Below are 23,268 nucleotides of genomic sequence, written 5' to 3'. Positions count from 1 at the left end.
GTCACCTCCCACCCGGGCTTCCCCACCCGACGAGATTGGATCGTTTCACTCCATGATCGCCAGGGCATCCGAGCTTTTCCAGCTCTGCCCGGAAGAGAAGAAGGAAGGTTTCCTTTATTAACGGCGCAAGGCCAAGAGGAAGACGGTCCTCTCTGTACCTCTACTGGACGATATTTGGGATGAGGGCCTCGCCCTCCTCAAGAACCCATCCACCACGCCGGCTAGAAGGGATCGGTACGAGAAGAAGTACCGGGTCCCGGACGCGGCCCCCTTGTGCCTTCGGGCACAGCCGACCCCGGACTCGGTCGTCTCCGCGGCGGCCAGGAAGAAAGCGGGGGGGGCGCGGCCTCTACGTCGACCTCCCCGCCGGACGGCAAAGGAAAGAAATTGGATACGATGGGTCGCAGAGTCATCGGGGCTATCGTAGCCCGCTACAACAGGGAGTTGTGGTACAAACTGGCCCCCCTGCTGGACTTCCTACCGGACGACAAGAGGGCGGAAGCCCTAGAGATCTTGCCGAAAGGAAAAGGAGAGGTGGCGTCGGTCCACGCCATTACGATTGCGACGGACATCGCTGACACTGGATTTCGCCAGTTGGGCAACGGCGTGTGCCTTAGGCGGCGTGGATGGCTCAGGGCTACTGACTTCCGTCAGGACGTGCAGACCAGAGTCTTGGACATGCCGTTCGACGGAAACAACCTGTTTGGGAAAACAGTGGACGATTCCCTTCAAACCATCAAGGCAGACACGGAGACGGCCCGGGCTCTTGGGGTTCTCCAGCAACGGCGGCCGCCCTTTCGGAGCAAACAGGGTGCCTCCAAAGGTTCCGGCGGTGGTTTTTCCACCTACCGTCAAGCGGCCCGTTCGTCGTCGCAGGAAGCTTACAGGGGACGAGGCAAGTCAGGCGGACCCTGCCGTCGTCGCCAAGGAGGACAAGGCGGCAAATCCTCGTCGAAGCAGGACTGAACCGGCCGTGGGGTCGGGCCCCCACCGAAGCACCCCGGTGGGAGGCCGGCTGGCGAGCTTCTTCAGCGTGTGGGAGTCCATCTCCACCGACCGTTGGGTGCTGGACGCCCTAGCCCAGGGTCACGCGCTCGAGTTTCTAAAGAGGTGCCCGCACGTCCCCCCTGTGGCCAGGAAAGAACATCACGTCCCTCAACTTCTCTTGGAGGTAAAGGCAATGCTCAAGAAGGGCGCCATCGAGCTCGTCCCAAAGAGGCTTCGGGGCTCCGGAGTTTACTCAAGATACTTCCTCGTGAAGACGAAGACGGGAGGATGGCGTCCCATCCTGGACCTACGACGACTGAACAAATTCATCAAGGCACAGAAGTTCCGGATGGTCACCCTCCAACACGTCCTGGGTCAGCTGGAGGAGGGCGATTTCCTGTCGTCGTTGGATTTGGAGGATGCCTACTTCCATATTCCCATCCTAAAGGGACACTGAAAGTTTCTCAGGTTCGTGGTCCAAGGTCGTCACTATCAGTTCAGAGCCCTTCCCTTCGGACTGAGGTTGGCACCCAGGGTGTTCACCAAGTGCCTCGCACCGGTGGCGGCGCAGCTGCGCCGAGAGGGGATCCACGTCTACCCCTACCTGGACGACTGGCTAATCCGAGCGAAGACGAAGGAGCTCGCCGTGGAGCACACGGCAAGGACCGTCCAACTTCTCACGGACCTGGGATTCTCCATAAACTACGCCAAGTCCCACATGGTGCCCGCGCAAGACGCACTGTTTCTGGGAGCGAAGCTTGACACAGTGTCGCTTCTGGCCTCTCTGTCGGAGGAAAGGACGAGGGCCATCTTGGGCAAGGTGCAGCGGATGCTGGTTGCGGACGCGGCCAGAGTGAGGTCCATCAAGTCCCTCCTCGGAATGATGTCTTCTTGCATTTACCTCATCCGCCTGTGCAGGCTCCGGATGCGCCCGTTGCAGGAGTTCCTGGACGCGCGCTGGATCCAGACGACAGGCAGCTTCGAGGAGAGGATCACACTCGACAAGAGTTTCCGACGAGCGATCCGGTGGTGGGGCGCCCGCGCGCATCTGACGGCGGGCATGGACTTCCAGACCCCCGGCCACCAGGAGACAGTGATCACGGATGCCTCCCTGGAAGGGTGGGGAGCGCACACCGAAAATCTGCACGCGAGAGGCCTTTGGCTCCCGACGGAGAAGTCTCTCCATATCAACGTCCTGGAGCTCTGTGCAGTGTTTTGGGCCCTCAGGTCCTTTCTTCCATCCCTCAAGGGCAAGGTGGTGAGGATCTTCACCGACAACACCACCACCATGTTCTACATCAGGAAACAGGGTGGAACCAGGTCCCCAGACCTGTCCAGGGAGGCCCAGGATCTGTGGCATTGGGCCGTCGCCCAAGGGATGTTTCTGGTGCCGTTTCATCCGGCAGGGATAAAAAACACCATCGCCGACTCACTCAGCAGGGAGCTGCGCTCGTGCCACGAGTGGGAACTACGACAGGATCTAGTGGACTGCCTCTTCCGACGGTGGGGCACACCCCAGATCGACCTGTTCGCGACGGCGACGAACTCCAAGTGCCGGAGGTTCGCCAGCAGGTTTCCCCAGCCGAGGAGCATGGGCGATGCTTTCTCGTTCCCCTGGGAGGGCCTGTTTCTATACGCGTTCCCTCCATTGCCATGGCTGATCGGGCTCATCAGCCAGCTCAAGAGGTCACTGTGCAGGATGATCCTCGTCGCACCTGCGTGGCCGAGACAGATATGGTTCCCGGACCTTCTGGACTTATCAGCGTCCCCGTCAATCAAGCTGCCAGTGGACGCGGATCTTCTCTCCAGGGAAGGAGGCGCCATCCTCCATCACGACCCGAAGTCGCTGAACTTGCAGGCCTGGCTCCTGCAGCGTTAGAGTTTGGAGGCTACGACATACCGGCCGACTGCAGAGAGGTTCTTGCAAAGGCCAGGGCGTCCTCAACTCTTAAATGCTACGGACACAAATGGAAGAGGTTCTCTGTCTGGTGCCACGCACAGAAGATTAACCCTCTACGGATTACGGCTCCCCAAGTACTGCCGTACCTACTGACGCTGGCCAAAGCTGGACTGGCGCACGCGTCCATCAAGATTCATCTTGCTGCGATCTCCTGATACACCAGAACCACGGGGCGGACGTCTTTGTGGTCTCATCGTCTGGTGAAAAAGTTCATGAAGGGACTGTTCAGATCGTTCCCGCCGGTGAAGGCTCCGGCCCCGGCGTGGGAGCTCAACGTGGTGCTGACCAAGCTCATGGGACCTCCGTTCGAGCCTCTGCACTCGGCTCCGCTGAAGTTCTTGTCGTGGAAAACAGCGTTTCTTGTGGCCATCACCTCCGCACGACGGGTGGGAGAGATCCAGGCCCTTTCCTGCAAGGCCCCGTACTTGACTTTTCACGACATGAGGGTAGTGCTCAGGACGCACCCCTCCTTCATGCCCAAGGTGCCGTCGGACTTCCACCTCAACGAAACCTTGGTGTTGCCTGTTTTCTTCCCGTCGCCTTCGTCGCCGGCTGAAAGGACTTTGCACTCGCTGGATGTGGCTAGAGCGCTGAAGTTCTACGTGGACCGCACAAAGTGTTTTCGGAAGACGTCACAACTCTTTGTGAACTTTGGACCTGTCAATCAGGGGAAGGCTCTCTCGAAGGCTTCCATTTCCAGATGGCTCTCCGGCTGTATCACGTACTGTCATCGGTTGGCAAACCGACCGCTGCCTGGCCGACCGAGAGCCCATTCCACCAGAGCGATCGCAGCTACCATGACGTTCCTATCTGGTGTGCCCCTGCTGGACATCTGCAGGGCTGCTACGTGGAGGTCGACGCACACCTTCACGAAATTCTACTGCGTCGATCGGGATTCCAGGGAGGAGTCCAGGGTCGGCCAAGCAGTGCTGCGCAACCTGTTCGCCTAAGGTGAGCCTGGTGAGGAGGTAAGAATTGCTTAATGTTGAGTTTGATGTAATGCTTAATGTTGAGCCTTTGCCACCTCCCGTGGTTGTGCATGTGTGTACTGCTATGTATTCTTTATTCATGAGCATGTGAATCCATGCCAGACCCCATGCTGGAGAAGGAACAAGTTACTTACCTGTAACTGTTGTTCCCCAGCATGGGTCTGGCATGGATTCACATGCGAACCCTCCCGCCTACCCCTCTGCGGCTCTTCACTTGGTCATACTGCCACTTCACGTGCTACCAAATCTGAAGATGGCTGCCAGAGGCGGGGCTTAGGTAGAGGGCAGTCATTGGCTGTGGTCAGTATGACGCAGAGATCAGTGATTGGTTACTACTACGAAAGACAGATCAGAAACGAAACTGATACTGCTTTTTTCTTTACCGAGGATTCCCAGCCTGACGACGGGGAATATTCATGAGCATGTGAATCCATGCCAGACCCATGCTGGAGAACAACAGTTACAGGTAAGTAACTTGTTCCTTACTGGAAGGATAACTAATGAACATACCATAATGGCATCCCCCCTCAGGACTCAATTGGTGCGTAGACACCCCTGCATTAGTAGGTGCCCATCGACCGTTAAGGGAGACAGCAAGACCTGTTGCTGTCTCCCGAACGGTTCGCTGCCTGCAACGGTGCCCTAGAAAACAGGGAAGTAAAGTTCTCTACTGTTGTGTGTGGTTCCTAGGAAGTCCCAAGCCCATCCTTGCAGTGGCGAGTCCCTTGAACCTATATGGCGGGCCATCGATTTCTGAGTCCAGCAAACCGGTTGCTGACCCTGGAAAAAGACAGCCGCCCCAGAGAGAACAGATGGTTTTCCCTCACAATTCAAATTAAGACTGTATCCGATTGCAATCAGAAAACGTGACTGGCTCTACCCGATAAAACAGGTTCCTAAGAGAGCGTGAAATCGCCTCTCTCCCACCACTTAACATACGTTCCCATCACTCACCTGTTTATGCAAGGTGTCTGTGCTTCCTCGATTTCTCAAATTGCGGTTACCCATAGACACTGCCACGCTAAGTAGCCGGCTATTCAAAATCTTCCAAATCACCCCACCTTCTCTGCCGTGCATTTATGTCCCTTCTTTGCCGTTAATTCTAATACGTCATCACATGATTCCAAAGAACGTAACGCGTCACGCAATATTCAACTACCTGTTTCAGATCCGAAGAGCACGTAATGCAGCCATGTTGGAGTGGTTTGGTCTGTGTCACATGGTATTTCATTGTTTTCTTATAGATCAGGGAGTGGGAAGATGCCGCCATATTGTCTGGGGATGTTTTGTTGTGATTAGCCCGGTAAGTGTACTGATTTCCAGTCTAACAAGTGTCCTGTACAGAACCAAAATCTTCTCTCACTGATGTAGATTTTTCCCGGGCAGTTAGAACCAGGGTCTGCAAAAAAAAACTTGGATCACATCCCAGAATGATGTATTTGCAATTAAGATCTCTTGATTCTGCCCTCATGTTCATTGCCTATTAAAAATCATGCATGATGCATTGAAAGTATCCAATAGTTCAAGACTATAAATGAGAGAGGTCCTCAGCCCCTCAAGCATGAAAGCAGGGGAAAAGGGAGACGATGGGAAAGGAAGGCAAGAGAAAGAATGAGCAATTTGCCACTCTTAGTGTGTCAACAACATGGGCCATTGTATAGCATCATTTAAACCAATTTCATGTGTTTTTAAACGATGGATCCAACGTTGTTCAAGTTTTAACAGTCTGTTGCCTAGAATATTGGCTTTTGACCTGCCTCAGTTGATCGACTACTGTCCAGAGTAATTCTTCCTCTGTATGATTTTCCACCATAAAATGAGAAACCAGAGGTACCGTCATGTTCTTCATCCTAATCCGTGACCTGTGTTCACTAATCCGTGTGGTTATTTTACTTGTCATGCCCACGTATAACAAATCACACAGGCATCTAATCGCGTAGATGACATTACTTGATTGGCAGTTGGTAAACTGTCAAAGTTGCCAATTAAACGTACCCTGGTTGAAACTCGAAGTTCTAGAGGTTAAATGGCAGACACTGCATTTGCCGCAGGGATAAAGCCCTAAAGTTTGTTCCTTTTTTTGGTTCCATGCCGCTCGCAGACTGGTCTGAGCGAAGTTGGTGCTAATGGGTTGTAATTTCAAATGCACTAGACAATCACGCAGATTTTTGGGCCGTTTTAGTGCAAAAAGTAGTAAACCATTTGTACAACCTGTACTTGTTACTAGGTTGCAATGTTTTTTTTAAAATCTATTTCTTGATCTGTGCCGTTTGTTGGGAGAAAGTTGTGACACATACAATCCGATCTGTGTCTGTGTTTTTCTCCCTCGGACAGAGCAGATGTTCTCTCGGTGTCCAGCAGGCTCTTTTGGCTGATCTCTTCACCAATTTCCAAGGGTAGCCTCTTTCCAACAATCTGTTACCTAGTATATTGGCCTGTTCTTCAAACTCACTGATATTGGTACAGTTTCTTCATAAACGAAGAAATTGCCCGTAGGGCAAATTATCTTTTTGCGAATGGGGATGCTGGCTTGAATATTCTAATAGGGTATTATGATCTGTTACCTTTCTGTAAAGTGATGTATATATACACCCTTGCTGGTGGGAGATGATCAAATCCAGGAAGGGTAACGGTAGATTGTTTGAATTCCCAGTGAAGGTAAGATTCCTATTACATTCATTGAGCCAGATGATAAACAACTCAAGATGTTCCTTGGTTCCTTTCCAAATGAAAAAAATGTCATCAAAATAATGTTTGCAATGGGAAACGTGACTTTCAAAGGGATTGTTATTATAAATAAAGCGATCTTCAAAATCTGCCTTATAGATGTTTGCAAGACCGGGTGCAAAAGCTGCCCCCATGGCGGTCCCCTGTTTCTGAATATAGATGCTGTCCAAGAATTGGAATAAATTATTGCATAACGCAATTTTGAGGAAAATCAAAACAAATAATCGGTGGGTATATCGTGTGGCATTGAGCAGCTATTCAATTTCGGTTCAATGCATACCAAAGCCGCCTCCTGAGGGATATTCGTATATAGGGCGGCGATATCTAAAGTGACCAACAGGCTAGAATCACCCTCCATTGGTAGTAGTTTATAGTGGCCATGGTGTCTTTCAGGAATGATGGTGAATCCTCTGCCAATTCATGAATGGCCTTCTCTATGTATTGCTCAAAAGGTTCGAGAATGGAACCACACAGCGAAACAATGGGTCTACCAAGTGGATCTAAACAATTTTTGTGCACCTTCGTTAGTGCATATATTGTTGGCATACAACACTCTCTCGGAGTCAAGAAACAAGCCTCTTCTGTGTGTAGAAAGCCTGCCTCTATGCCGTGTGTGCACAATTCTTGGAAGACTTTCATACGTTCGTCTGTTGAGTCCATTCTAGTTTTAAGGTAATGATTTTCATTGTTGATAAGGGCATATACCATGTTCTCGTAATGTTGTCTGTCCGTCACTACTATACCTCAACCCTTATCAGCCGACTTGATGACTACGGTTTTGTTACAAGCTAAGGTTTTTAAAGCTGAGTTTTCCTCCCAAGTCAGATTCTGTCTGTGCCGTGGTATATTGCCATGATTCGTGATTTGGGGTAGGGCTTTTAAGACTATCCTTTCAAAGGTAATTATCTCTGGCGGGATGTCACTACTACCAGGTGTGAAAGAGGATTTAGGTCTAAAACCCGTCACAGAGGGAGCAGTTTTGTCTTGTTTGTTCATAAAGAACGCCCTCAATCTAATCGTTCTAAAGAATCTCCTCAATTCAATTTCAAGTATGTCATTAGAGTTGTCTTTGGTTGGCACATAACTGAGTCCCTTTCTCCGGACACTTTCTTCGGCAGTGGTTAGTAAGTGTTTGAACAGGTTAAACACTGCTGTATCACTGGTTGTTACCTGGGGTACCCCTGTTGCCTGGTGTGAAAAGTTTGTAATCGTCACACTAGGAGGCCGTTGCCTCTGTTCAGTGGACGTCAGCCTACAAGTGTAGACCGGTAAGAGGAGATCCTTTCTTTCTCTCCTCTCACCCCTCACCGGAGGGTTTGGTTGTTCAGGCAACCACGGTCTCCACTAGGGTGGCTTCTTCCACGTCCAATTTACCTACGAACAGGGAGGGAAAGAAAGTGGATGTCCTAGCAAAGAAGGTTTTCTCTTCTGGGACCATGGCTTTTAAAGGCCATTAATGTTTCCTATGGCTTTGCGAAATCTTTGTTTGAACTGTGTGAAAGCAGTGGAGCATGCAGCTCAATACATCCATGAAGGGGTGTTGCAGGATGGTTTCTTGCAACTGGAGGATGACTGGAAGGAGGTGTCCAGGCAGTCTTTACAAACAGGCCTGGACGTGGCAGACTGTGTTGGCAGAGCGATGTGTTCCGCTATGGTCCTTTAGAGGCAGGCCTATCTGCGCTCCTCAGGGTTCTCTCCTAATGTTCAGAATAAATTGTTGGACATGGCTTTTGATGGGGAGAATCTCTTCAGGCCAAAGGCAGATGATGACTCCTTGGAGAAATTCAAGGAGTCCAAGCTTGCCACAAAGTCGCACAACAGCCAGCCAAACCTGCCTTCAGTTTCACCTCAAGGGGAAGAGGCTATAGGCGCTATGTTCCCTACGGCAGGAAGGCTCAGCTCCCACAAGCCAGGCAGGGGCAGAGGCGTTTCTCGTGGGAGGTCCCTACCGGGCATCGGCAGCAGCGGCTGGTCCACTACGCCCCCTGTCAAAGTTTTTTCTGGGCTGCTGAAGCTGGAAGGGGAAATCTATATAATGAGGCATCTGCAGGGGAAAGATCCATAGAAAGAACATTACGGCAAGTCATTTCTAATTTTCGCCCCTTCACCTCCTACACCCATAGGTGCAGAGGGCAAGCTCCCTCTAGCAAACATGTATATCACCATCATATAGGAGTCTGGGGATAGGTGCTCCAAGAGGGGGCTTGTCAGCCTCTGATGTGCCCTCCTCAGCCAGGAGTGCAAAGCCCCCATACTTCCACCACTCATCCCCTGTGGGATATAGCACTTTGAAGCACTTGTGTACAGGCGCGTTATACATAACTTATCATATCTTAACATACCTTGGCCAACGCCTGGGCGTTACATCTCGTTTGTCTGGGATAATGTCTTCCCCTTTGCTAAATACCCTCCAAACCATTCCCTGACTGATCAGTGCTGGTCTCCGGACCCCCTGCTGTTGGAGGTTAGTTGGCTTCTGGTGAAGGGCACCATATATACGGCGAAGTGGAGGTGGTCTGTCATGGTCACATTAGAGGATTTTTTCAGTGTTGTTGGAAGAGGCGGGACCAGTGAGCAGCGTTCTGAATCCAGAGACTACTTATCCCCATTTGCAGCGCGGAGCACTCACGGGGGGGGGGGGAGTGGAGGAGAAAGTGGTCTGTCGTGGTCCGTCGGCTCAGGAGAGACGGAAGACCTGTGCCCCAGCACCTGTGGGAAGGAGTCCCAGCAGTGGCTTTATCTCCAGCTGTCAACTGCAGAACTGGTGGGCTGGGCATAAGCTGTGAATATTGATTGAGAACTACTAAGAAGCGGGAGCGGGAGACTGTTGGGGTTCGACCCCTTTCACCCTGCTCTGGTAATCATCTAGACATGGTTATAAAATACCAGCTGCTGGGAACTAGGAGAGATTAATATCGCGTCGGAGACTGCTGGGTTCTAATCACGTTGACCCCGCTATGCAAACATTTAGACTTTGATGCAAAAATACCTGCATTTGGAAATTGGGATTGACTAACACTGAGCAGGAGACTATTGGGGTGTCATCCCTTTGATCCCGCTCTGCAATCCACTGAGTCCCAGCAGAAATATCACGAAGGGACAGAACTGGGAGTGATTAACATTGCGCGTACTGGAGCACAACCCCTTTGCCTGCCTGCATTCCACACTGAGTGTAAAAAGATCAACAGTGTGTGAGAAGAAGTGAGGGGCGGGTTCGCTATAGTACACCGCCTTTAACAGGCCTGTCCTCTAGAACTGCTCGGCCTCCTTTTTTCACTCACCATTATTTATTTCTATCGAACCAGAAAGGATTTGTCATTCTGAGTGGGCGATTGAGCAAGTGGGGTCACCCTCAGCCTAGGAGCTAGGACTGTAAGGGCTGATAAAATCCTGACCCCAATTCATCCTTAATCGACCCTCTTAGTGAGCATTCCCATTTGTGCTTACCCCCAAGCTAATATAAAAATGAAGTTACACAGCACCGCATTTCAGGATGACATTAGATCTCCGGAGTGGGAGGAACCATCTGTAAGGCCATCAGTAGCTGGAAGCCAACAGTCTGCAGCAATCTTTCAGGCTGTAGAGGATATATCGGCCTCAGTCCCCAACCATTCTATTCATTCTACCCACGCCCAAGTTCATGTGAATTCACTGCCCCAAACGCTGGAAGTAGGTCCAGGTGTGGCTCAAGGGCAGCAAGCTATTCTATATTCATGGAAGCGAGGGCTTAAATAAACAGTTGCAACAAAAAAGATCCAAGGGAAAATAGATGGTCACTTTGGGGAAAAAGAGAAGTAAGAGTGTAAATGAAGAGGATGTATTGATCGTCAGTGGAAACCCCAAGTCGCAGCAAAGGGAAGAAGGCAGTTATATTGGGGAACTCTGGGACCTCTCTCTCATGAATTAAACACTATTGGATGGAGAGGGTCCGGATGTCTCTGCTATGGGCACAGGAAACAAGTAACTACTTCGGTAGAGCCATTAGTAGCAGAGAGTGTCATTGAAGCTGAAAGGGGCCTCTTTCCACTTCAGCCACCTTCTCCTGCTCACAGCGTTCTACAATTAAATGAAAATACTGTATCAGCACTCAACTTTGTTCTAAATTCGCTGGTGTGGGTTTTCGAACTACTAAAGAGTGAGGTCCAATCACATGCCAGGGCTCTCCTGGAACAGACGAAAGAAATAGCAAATCTTGACTCCTCTGTAGTGGGGTTTAGCAATGCTGTAAACTCTTCTTTGGTGCCGTCCTTAAAGGATCTTCATCTTGAGGTAACGAAACTAGGTTTGGACCTATCAGCGGTCCAACTATCCCTTTCTACAAAAAGGCAAGAAGAATGGGATAACACCAAGCTTTTGCATGAGATTCTAACGCAATTAACAATGGCGACCCATGGGGAAATGGTTGAAGGTAAGGTAGTTAGGGTGGAGAAGACAAACTTGGACTTCGATGATACTCCCCTCTCAGACTCAGTCCTCAAAGAGTTTAGAAGGTTGGCCAATGTGGTAGAAGGGACTCAAGAGGAAGATATACCTCAGTCCCCGACAATAGGACAACCCACTTAACAGGAACAGGTGCTATCCAGGCAAATTAGTGAAGAAACTGGCCATCATTGCCCCAAAGGTAGAAGAAGATTGAGGAAGAGAGAAGCACGAAGGAGAAAGAGGAATAAAGATCTTTAGGGACTTCGAGAAGAGCGGAAAAAAAATGAGAAACAAAAATGCATTAAAAAAAAAAATCTGAAACAAATACCTTTCTGAAATCCATCTCCAAGTTCCCCCTCTAACTATTATGGAGGGTGAAGACCTCCTCAACTCTACGATTGCTATGAGGAAGGAAGGGAGAAAAGGACTGGGAAAAGATGGACAGGTAGAGTTAAGAAATCAAACAGGAAAGGGCAAGAGGCAGAAATTGTTTGACCTGCAACAAGAGGGAATAAAAATCAGGGATGCAAGCATAGGGATAGAAACTGATTGGCGAGGTATGGAAGACATTAACAGGAGCCTGCATGCAAATGAAATGAGGAGAATGGGGCCAGTATAACCCAGAAGGTGACAAGAAAACAGTCTGACCTCAAAAATGTTTGGGTAACTAATAGTTGGGAAGCTCCAGTGGCCCCGATCTTCTTGATGAATAAATGTCAATCAGAGCAGAAATGGACCGGGGCCACAGGGGCTCTGTCAGCAACTGTGGGGATGAAGACGAAAATTGCCCCCATTTTTCTGAATTGCATTTCTAAAAAGTTGGAAATAACCCCTCCACCCGAAGAAGTGAGATTGGGCAAGGGAAGTATTGTTTGGTGGATATGAACTGCAATGGAGTAGGGAAATCAACTAAAGCAGAGGTGGGACCGTCCGGATGCGCCATGCTGGAAGGATTTACCCCGAATATCTGAGAAAGAAAGGCCGAAAGATGAAGAAAAGTCATCATATGCAACGCCAAAAATGTGAGTTACTTTAAAATCGAACAAAAAAAACACTAGATCTCTTTGCATGGGAGTAATGATCTCGTTTTTTAAAAAGAATCCCGCGGGTTATCCGCAAACTTTTACAAAAAATTTGCCAGAATATTAGCTCCTCAAATGACGGTCTTGTTCAACTCCTTCCTCACCTCAAAATCAATAACGGAATCAATGGCAGAATCTCTCACAGTCCTGCTACACAAACCTGGAAAAGACCCCGATCTAGCCGCTTCCTACAGGCCTATATCGCTACTGAACAACGACGGGAAGATCTTTGCAAAAGTTCTTGCCAATAGACTGGGACCGACCCTACCAACCTTAATTGATCAAGACCAAACAGGCTTTATCCCTGGAAGAGGGACCCATGACAACATCAGAAGGACAATTAACATCATCGAAAGCGCCCATAAACTAAAGGTAGGAATGGCAGCCATATCCTTAGATGCACACAAAGCTTTTGACCTGGTCGACTGTGGGTATATCCAGGCAGTCTTGAAGCATCTGGGATTTGGCCCTAATTTTATCACATGGGTAATGGCAAATTATCAATCTCCTACCACACTGCTACGGGTCAATGGCACTAGATCCAGCAAAATTCACATTTCCAGAGGGACTAGGTCGGGGTGTCCACTCTCTCCCCTAATTTTCGACCTATCTATGGAGCCTTTCGCTGCGTGAATCAGGCAAAATGCCAATATAAGTGGGTTATCCATGGGAGGTCACGAGTATAAAATAGCACTATATGCGGACGATGTCCTAATAACAGCTACAAACCTAGCAACGTCCCTAGAGGCCCTGTGGACGGAGATCTCAGAATTTGGGGCCCCGTCAGGATTCACAGTAAACATGTCTAAATCCTCAGCCCTGGCGGTTAATCTCTCTAAGCAAGAAAAAAAAACGCTCTCAGCCCTTTAATGCCAATCCCATGGTCGACTGGCCCAATTTACTACCTCGGGGTTCACATCCCTAGTGACCCACAGCGCTTGTACTCAAGCAACTTCCCACAAATAATGAGAGATCTCCAGAAGGATCTTAAAAGGTGGAAACCCCAGGAAATATCCTGGTTTGGCAGAATCACAGCCATCAAGATGAATCTGATCCCCAGATGGTTGTACCAATGTACGGCACTCCCAGTCAATATCCCGGGCCCTGCCCTGGCAACATTACAAAAGCAAATCCAAGCTTTCGTCTGGTGGGGGGGAAACCTCGTATCGCCAAACAAATAATGTTGAGGGGGATACCACAGGGAGGATTGGGAGTACCAGACCTAGCTAGATACACACTAGCAGCGCAACTGTCTCATGCTTTCACATGGGCCCAGGAGTCGGAGGCCCCGAAATGGGCACAACTTGAGGAATACTGGAGTCCAGCGGCGCCCTCAGATCTCCCACATCTTCCATTTATAAAACCACAAACAAACAGTGGCCCCCGGCTGGCAACGCTGACAACGGTCCGCTGCTGGAAAGAAGCAGCCCGAAAGTGGGGTATCCACGGTCCATCGGGCCCCCTAACTCCCATGTGGACTAACCCTGAATTCTCTCCAGGCCTGTCACCGCAGAGTTTTCAACCATGGATCGAAGGCGGCCTACGAAAGACCAGTGACTTGGAAGCAGATGCACCCATCTTATTCGAAAGGTGTAAAGCAAAATTCGGGATCGACGAGCGGGAAAGTTTCCACTATGCACAAATATGACACTGGATGTCCCAGAGTGACTAGGGAGAAATGCTCCAGAGACTTAACAGCTTTAGAATTATCCTTAACGACCCCCACAAGCAAAGGCAGGATTTAAACCCTGTACCGTCTCCGCGACAGGGCAGACCCATCTAAAAAGGAAAGATATATGCTTGAATGGGAAAAAGACCTGGGTCAAGAAATTGAAGTAGAGGAATGGGAAAAAATTTGGGCCAGGCTGCAGAAAAGTTCACAATGCATCACAAATAGAGATGGTGGCTACAAACTATGCTACAGGTACTACACAACCCCCGCTCAAATCAATAAGGCCAACCCAAACATTCCAGGAACCTTCTGGCGGGGGTGCCCATCTATCGGCTCGCTATTCCACATGGTATGGACATGTCCAAAGGCAGAAGCATACTGGAGAGAAGTAATCAAACACATTAAGGAGATCACGGGTCTTTCCATTCCGTGGGACCCCGGAATCATCTTGCTAGGCAACACAGATGATGGAGTATTCCCAATCAGGGGCCTAATCCCCAGGCCATGCACACATCTACTCTTAGCAGCAAAAATAGCACTGGCCCGGTTTTGGAAAAATAAGGAAGGCCCATCTGTGGCACTCTGGTGGGCGAAATGCTGGGACATAGCAGTGGGCGAAAAAAATAACCGCGATCAGCAGGGTCTCTAGTAGAGCACTAAATATATGGGAACCATTTATGGACTACGCTGCCAAATTCCTGGCTCTCACCAAGCGCCCTCCACTGACCAGATGGCTTCAAAGCAGCCCGCTTTACTGAAACATTTCCTCACACCGTAGCTCCACATCACCCCGCTGTCCACTTGGCGGCTGAGAACAGACAATGGACAACAATGCTCACTCTATCACACTTGTCCTTCCCACTCCGGTCCCCCTGGAGAGACATTATCGCTCTATCACACCCACCGATTGCTGCTCTATGATTGCTGTTATGCTTACTGTAATGCTCTTTTGTAAAACTCAATAAAATGTTATAAAGAAAAAGAATCCCAAGCTTGTATCTTCTAAATTCTGAAAATATTGAATCTGTCCGTTCCCAGACCGCCATAATTCAAATCTAGCTGAAGTAGGACTCGCATCACGAGAGGGCCAAGACACAATAATGGCAGCAGCAAGAGAACTGGAGGGGCAGGGTCTTTTGATCTCCCGCTCATATCCATTGGAAACATCAAGGGCAATTGGCCCAGACCCAAAGTGGTCATATAGGGTAAGGGAAGGTGAAGGGGTTGGTTGAACTCCCTGTTCCCCCCACAAAGAAGTCTCAAGAACAGCGAAGAGATTTCACAGGAAAACACCATCTCCATGTTACCAGAAATATGAATACAAATGCTTCTTAAATTAGGGGTGGGATCGAAGCCACTTCTGCCTGCTCAGTCTCAGCACGCGTTGCTGCCTGGCTGCTTCACTTCACTTCGCTTCGAGTATGAGTCACACACTGACTGCAGGAGAACGTGCAGTTTGTTCCCCGGCCCGGGCACTGGCACGTACCAAATGCATAGGCACGCGGCACGCAAAAGTACTTTTAGTCTGCAAAACTTGTACTTTTACACACTGACAGCTGCAGAAGTATTTTTACACACTGCTTGGAACTGGAATGTGCAGCAGACAGTGGCAGAGACACAGTGCACTGTGCACAACACATACATATTCTGGGGGGATAAATTCCATTATATCCCCCCGCTTATAATTGTGAGGGGATTTGTACTCCCTGACCCCCCCATGTCCTACGCCCATGCCAGTGTGCCTCACGCCTCACTTGAGAGATATGGTCCATTAGTTTCAAACCCTAAACCGCCCTGAGGGCATTGTTTTGGATAAGTTGGAGTTTTGTTAGGTTTTTGGATGAGGTACCAGAGAAAATGGCGTTAGGATAATCCAGTTTACTGCTGATGATAACCCTGTCTAGGGTGAGGCAGTTGTCACAGGACAGACATTTTCTGCTTAGGTTGATAAGTGGAGTATGCTGCTGATGATGCAAGGGCATTGATATGTTTTTTCACGGATGGTTCTGAGTGTAGGTAGACTCCTAGCGTTTTCACATGGCTGTATACAGAGGTGATGTTGCCATCAATGAAGAAGGAGGCCAAGGCTGTGTCAGGATGCTTGAGTCAGTGCGAGGAGCCTACGATAAGGAGCTCAGTTTTGTCATCATTCACACAAAGATTGTGGTTAGCCATCCAAGCTTGGATGATGCTATAGACTCGATTGATATTGATGGGGTATAGGCTGTGGTTACCGGTGGGTTTCAGTAGTACTTGGGTATAATTGACAACGTTTTTGTAGGGGGTTCATGTAGGGGAAGGCATTACCTCAACAAACTGGGTAGTGTGGTTCCTTGCTCCCTGTGCAGTGAAGCAATGCAACACTGGTTTTGGGCACTAGAGAACAACGTATCTCTGACGTCAGCCCATCTGGCTGGCACAGAGAACGTCATTGTGAATGCCTTGAGCAGACAGAATTCGGCCTCCTACGAGTTGAAGTTCTTTCAGAAAGTTCTGGAGAAGTTATTCATCCGGTGGGTGACTTCTCAAGTGGACCTCTTAACTTCCAGTGTGAACAGGAAGTGCAGGTGGTTCTGCTCCTGAGATGCACTGATGGTCGAGTGGACTTTAAACCTACTCTATGCGTTGCCCACAATCCCTGTCATACTGTTTTTCTATGGAGACTATGCATGTTCGGGTCCACAATGATTTTGATCGCTCTGGACTGGGCCCAGAGAACCCTGTACCTGGAGGTGCTAGGCATGTCCATCTGCCCACTCTGCGCCTTCCTTGGATAGCGGATTTTCTCTCCCAATCCCAAGGATGAGTCCTCCGTCCGAATCTTGCCAGCCTGAGCCTTCATGGGTAGCTGCTGAAAGCTTGACGTATAAGGAGTGGGATTTATCGGAGGACATCCTGGAGGTGTGCCACCAAATCCATTTACGGCTTCATGTGGTGTACCGTTTGGGCTTGGTGCCTCGAGGGGGATCTGGGCCCTTTTAACCTGTTTCACATACTTAAATCTGAATGTTCTGCTGCCTATGGCGCAGACTGGCCTGCAGATTGACACTGTGAAAAAGTATGTTGCCTCTTTTTCAGTTTGCAAGAGAACTCCTGAGCAGTGCTCGTGTTTCATGATCCCCACCGTCTTACAATTTTTACAGGTATTGTGTAATCAGTTTCCTCCATGTACGTTTTTTGTACTGACATATGATTTTAATTTAATGTTCATTTTTCTTATGGTTGCTCTGTTTGAGACCATGCATTCTTGTTCTTTGAGATTACTCACCCTTAATGTGATTTTCTTGGTTACCATCACTTCTGCGTGACTCCAAGCTTTCTCTGTTAAACCTCCCTATTTGGTTTTCTCCAAAGAGAATCTGACTTTGAGAGTGATGCCATCCTTCCTACCAAAAGTAGTCTCTGATTTCCATCTCTCTTAAAAGAGTTATCTTCCTGTCTTTTTTTCCTCCACCTCATGCTCCCAAGGCAGAGGAGCGATCCCATCCACTGCACCCTACTTGCGGGCCCTTAGCTACTATGTCTCTAATATTAGGGAGACCAGTATAGATGAACAGCTATTTTTGTTGATTTTTGGTGGCACCCGTGTTGGCAGGGCTTTGGTCAAACAAACCCTGCCAAGGTGGATCATCCTATGCATCTCAAAATGCTAGGACCTGGCTGGAAAGGATGTGAATGACAGTCTCTGAGCCCCTTAAAGCAGAGGATTGACTGCCACTTCTGACCTGCAGAGGAAAGTCACTGTTCTGGGCATTTACCAGTCGGATACCTGGACCTCGCAGCACACGTTTGTTATCATTATAGCTTGTGTTCACAATCTGGGCAGGATGCTTGTTTTTGTAAGTCAGTCCTCCAGAGCTTTTTGGTATAGGTGGTGTCCTTGCTCTCCTCCAGGTGAGGTGCCTCAATATATACTCAATATATAATGGTCCTGATGGCCTGTCCGGTATGGGGCACGTAGTGGTATGACGCAGAGCTGCACTACGTTCTCTGGAGGCAGAACAGTTCCTGAAGATCAACTGCGCTTCGGATAGATGATCATAGATGAGGGTCACATGTAAGGAACATCCATCAAAAACAAAATTACAGAGAGGTAAGTATTTTTTTTCTTTTCATACATGTTGGGACTGGCTGTTACTTGTGGCTGAGAACACTTTAATGAGCATGGCCGTGGAGGGGTTCAGAGGGAATAGGACCTGCAGCACTTCCGGTGAGCATGGGTGTTCATAGATTGTGGACTTTTGAATATGATGTCTATCCTAATAGTTTGTGTTCTGCCTGTTATCTACATTTCAATTGTGCTGCTCAGTCGATTTTCTACCTATTCCCTGCTTGTTCTTAGGTTGTCTTGCTGTTTTGTGGAAGAACCTCTCACTAATACTTTTTCATGTGTATCCAGCTTGACCACTGTATCCAGCCAGCTGTAATCACCAAGGACATATGCATGCTCTTCTACTCCAGAGACGCTAAGATCTCACCCCCGCGCTCCTTGCGCAGTCTCTTCGGCAGCGGCTACTCCAAGTCTCCTGATTCGTAAGTGCAGCTGTTTGATTTGAGTTGGAACATGGAAATTATAAAGTTAATAATTTGACACAATCCTTGTTTTAGGCAGTTTTTCCCACAACACTGGAAAAGGGGGAACTTCTTTTCACTAGACGAATTGTCATCTGCCCTTATAGATAGTGCAGTTGGAGAACAGGGCAGTTGTGCTGAACAATTGCTTTGGCAAGCAGGGAGGTGGGGACATTTGAGAGCACAGGGTCAAGGGTTTAGGGATCTTGGTCATAGTGAGAATGTTTACTTTAAATGCTGCATTTCAGAACTCAAACCTGTTTTACCTCTTAGGAACCGAGTAACTGGGATTTACGAATTGAGTCTTTGCAAGATGGCAGACACAGGAAGTCCTGGTGAGTTATTACAAGCGTCTTGTAATGCATGTACTTCAGACATTAAATAGATGCAAGCATATATATGCTGTGCACATCTGGCCAAGCCAACATTGCATACACCTTCTCATACGTACATTCTAACATTGTTGACATTTCAAATGCTCGACTGCCTACAGTGTAAACTTGGCATTGCATACACATCATGCACCTACACTAGGCCTTAATCCTACAATTTCACTTCCTGTAGGAATGCAGAGGAGGCGGCGCAAGATCTTAGACACCTCTGTGGCATATGTGCGGGGAGAGGAGAACCTAGCAGGGTGGCGTCCCCGTGGTGACAGTCTGATTTTGGAGCACCAGTGGGAGCTTGAAAAGCTGGACCTGTTGCATGAGGTAAGTCACAGAGGACAGGGATGTGGGTGTGGGAACAATACAGAAAGAGTGTTTCACCTTTAAAGTGACCATTAACTACAGTGCAACAATTCTGCCCTTCTTTCACAAATGGTTGGCTCTCCTGCATCATGGGCAGAATTAAAAGAAAGCATTCTCATACAAGTGCTGTGTCACTGAGAATTGAAACAGGCCCTCTTCACATTGACCCTGTGTGCACAAACACTCCACCCATACATATGCATCATCAACCACCATGATTTTACCACCTGTAGGTAGGGGAGAAAGGTTTTCTTGTTACCTTACAATTTCTGATTGGGCATCGGAAAATGTTCTAAATTCTTATATTCCCCTAACACACTTCTAAGTCCGACTTGATGGCTTTCTTGGAATGCTTTATCTGGCAATCACCTGTATGTTAGGTGGCAGGATCACACTGAGCTCATTACAGACTGCGTTAATTGTGAAAGTTCAGGTACCACGAGCAATGCTTTAGTTCATTGCTGTACATAGGATGTATGAAGATGTATGAAGGTAAAGGGTATTTCATGTCACTTTAATTTCCCCAAGAACTGCCCTTTGTCACATCAACCTGCCCTTCTGATTTGCCGCAGGCCACTTGACTGTTTTACCAACGCTTTTCTCAGAGTCTGAATCCAAGGGTTATCAGAGATGCAACTCCGTTATGTGTCTAATGAGATACCTAGGGCTACAGTGTCCCAAAGGCACCCTGTTCCCCCTGTAAGTAACCTTGGGCAATTAGTTGTGTGGACTTTACTAAATTTGGATTTTAGTTTTCAACAGATTGCTTTACTCTAGAGGTTCTCTAAAACTAACCTTTGTTTTAATATCTAGCACAAGTGACACAGCTAAACATTGTTCCCTGTGAATGAATGAGCCACGGATGATAACATATTTCTCCAGCATTGGATCTTTCATAGATTCAGATGCTTGAATATTCCCCGTCGTCAGACTGGGAATCCTTGGTGATAAAAATAATTATAACATTTCTTTTAATGTACACACATTGCTACATAGCAATGCATGTACACAGCCCATTATGGCCTATGAGCCATTCTATTGTGTAGTCCCTTCACCTCACTTTGGTCCTTTATGGCCCCAACCAATGAGGTGGCAGTGCTTAAGTGCCGCCCCGGCAGCCATTTTCAGATTTTTCACCGCAGTCTAATTGACACAGGAAATCCTCAAGCTCTCTGAGCTTTTTTCGAATTTACTTCAAATTTCACAGTAGTATATATTTGTATATACTCTACCACATTCCCCTGGCTAGGGGCTATCACCACTGCTTTTTGGGGTGTTAAACTTTGTTTTGGCCCAGAATTTGTCAAGTGAACTTTATCTTCAGATGGCTGACCATCAGACTACCAAGAAGCCTTCCCTCTTCAGAGATTGCACGAGGTGCAAGAGAAAGGTGGTTTACATGAAATATCCCCATGATCATTGTATATACTGTCTTTATCCTCATTTTTTATACAAAAATGTCACATTTGCAAGTCTTTTTCAACTAAAACCCTACAAGACAGGCATAGAAGACTTCTCCTTCATTTGGAAGCTAAGGAACTTTCTTCTGATGAGCAATCTGCGAAAACATCCCCTGTTCACTCCAGCAAGTTGGCTGAGAAGCAAACTTCTAAAAGAAGGGCTTCTTCAGTGGAAAGGAGCTCCTCTCCCAAGAGCAGGAGGAAGCTGGAAATTATACCTTTCCTTCCTCCCCTGGACTCTACAAGCCATAAAATGAAGCATTCTATGGCAAAAACTACCTCCAAAGGTTACTGTCCACAAAATCTTCTTCATTGCACACCAGAATCTCGACCACGGCTCTGTCAACGGCACCGCGAGTTTCGTTACCGACGGAGGAAGTAGGACCCAAAACGCCCCTCGCTGACGCCACTGTTACGCCAACCAATGAAGACAGTCTTCCTGAGTCTTTAGAAGTGCCGCCTCAGTTTGTGGACGCTATTGAACCACAGGGAATGCAATATTCTCCCTTAGGAGAAATGCCGGAGCTGCCTGACATCATCCTGCAAGAGGAATTTTCAGACACTGAGTTTGTTGAAGAACAACACTGTCTTACACCTAAGGAACACAGTCCTCCTTGGCAACCTACTACAGAGATGCCTGCTGATCCTTATGATCCTGTGCTAATGTTATCAATGCAAAGGATCATTGAAGAGTTCAACAGGTGACAAAGTGAAACAAGCAAGACAACTGTACCGAGAGAGTCTAATCTTCCGCAGAGGGAGTTTTCACTTCGGCAAAGCATGCCAAGACATTCGCCTTCCAGAAGTAGGCCAAAGAAAAGGGTGCATTTACCCGAGCCACCACGCAGGTCTAGGAGCAGGACACTCAGTGCTTCACCGACAAGGGTCCCTTCTCCGGCATCGTTGCACAGGACAAGGTCTCCAGCTAGAGATCCAACGGTTGTACCATCCTCTGTCTCTGTCTCAGACTGGCAAGAAGATCCTTTCAGAAGGCGAGATCACGCAAGAACCGGACACTAGTGAATGGGACGATTACATTGTCGAAAAACCCAGAAAGAAAGATTCTCCGGGTGGTTCTTCACCACCGGATGATCTAGTCTCTTTTCATACTATCATTGGCAAAGCCGCAGAATTGTTCCAATTACAGGTCACATCGGAGGAGAAGTCGTGCTCTATGAGCACATGGACAAACGTAGGAGAACTGTTACTACCATTCCTCTGCTCAACACCATTTGGGAGTCCGGTTCCAAGAAATTGGCCACACCCAATCCACTCCGGCTCTAGTTTCCAGGCCAGAGAAAAAGTACAAGTTCCCGGAGTCTGCTCCTCTTTGTCTTCAGAACATACAAAACCAGATTCGGTTATCACAGTAGCAGCTAGGAAAAAGTGGGCCAATCCAGCATCACCTCTATCAGCCCCAAGGGCCAAGGACAAGGACGGTCGCAAACTAGAGGCTATGGGCAGGAAAGTGTCTGCATCAGCATCGCTTAACATCAGGACAGGCAACGCGCTGGCCATGACGGCGGGATTCGACCACAAGGTTTGACTACGTATGTCTAAGCTGGACAAACAGCTGCCCGTAGAACTCCAGGAGGAAGCCAGGTCGATTATCGCAGATGGGGAAGCAGCTTCGGATCACATGATTGACGCAGCAGTCGATGTGGCGGAGTCAGGTTTCCGGCAGCTGGCCCACGGTACAGTGCTGAGAAGACAGGCCTGGATGAAGGCTAGAAGGCTACCAATATCAGACCTGAGGTCCAAGCACAGATTTTGGATATGCCCTTCGATGGTCAAGAACTCTTTGGGGAAAAGATCGATGACCACCTCAAAGGAATCAAAACAGATATGGACACGGCACGTGCCATCAGCTCCTTGAAAGAGAAAGACCAGGATCGCCGGTCGTTACGTCCCTTTCGAGGTTCATCCGCCTTTCCCACGCCCAGAAGTCGCAAGGTAGTTCATACCAGGACTCCAAATACCAATCTTCCAATGAGTATGCCCAGAGAGGAAGGTGGGGCGCCGCTCAAGGGAAGTCACAGAGCAAGCAAAACTGACAGTCTGACTCCTCCCCCCTCAACGGCACACCCCGGTGGGGGGGAAGGGTGAGCCAGTTCTACCAACGCTGGCAGTCAATAACATCAGACAAATGGGTGTTACAGGTGGTGCGCGAGGGACACCCCTTAGAATTTCTAGACCAGCCCCATTCGTTACCCCCGGCTCCACGCAGGGTACATATGTTAAAGCAAGTCATGTCCGAAATCCAGAAACTGCTGCACAAAGCAGCGATAGAGCCAGTACCTTACTCTCTAAAGGGGAAGGGTTTCTACTTCCGTTTCTTCCTCGTCAAAAAGAAGAATGGTCAATGGCGACCCATCTTGGACCTGAGAGCGCTAAACAAATATATCAAGCGCATCAAATTCAAGATGACAACTCTGCAAGGAGTGCTCCCTTGGCTAAACATGCACGATTTCTTGGCCACTCTAGACTTGGAGGACGCATACTTCCACGTACCGATCCATCCAGCACACAGAAAATTCCTCAGGTTCACTGTGGGTGATCTTCATTTTCAGTTCCGAGTGCTCCCGTTCGGTCTGAGATCAGCACCGAGGGTGTTAACAAAATGCCTAGCACCAGTGGCTGCAAAACTC

At 48.6% G+C, this 23,268-nt stretch overlaps 1 protein-coding gene across 24 annotated transcripts in view; it reads left to right on the top strand.

The window, feature by feature from the left end:
- KIF1B (kinesin family member 1B) overlaps positions 1 to 23,268 on the top strand; it is a 2,119,562-nt gene that overhangs the window by 1,899,779 nt on the left and 196,515 nt on the right. For all 24 annotated transcript variants that reach the window (XM_069609972.1, XM_069609971.1, XM_069609973.1 and 21 more), the window contains 3 exons: positions 18,239 to 18,372; positions 18,685 to 18,746; positions 18,976 to 19,121. In XM_069609972.1, coding sequence (XP_069466073.1) covers positions 18,239 to 18,372; positions 18,685 to 18,746; positions 18,976 to 19,121 — 342 coding nt within the window. The remainder of the gene's footprint in view (positions 1 to 18,238; positions 18,373 to 18,684; positions 18,747 to 18,975; positions 19,122 to 23,268) is intronic.

This window comes from Ambystoma mexicanum, chromosome 8 (assembly GCF_040938575.1).
Source record: "Ambystoma mexicanum isolate Mex_15411 chromosome 8, UKY_AmexF1_1, whole genome shotgun sequence".
Taxonomy (NCBI): Eukaryota; Metazoa; Chordata; class Amphibia; order Caudata; family Ambystomatidae; genus Ambystoma; species Ambystoma mexicanum.
This window is presented reverse-complemented; position numbering and strand designations above follow the sequence as displayed.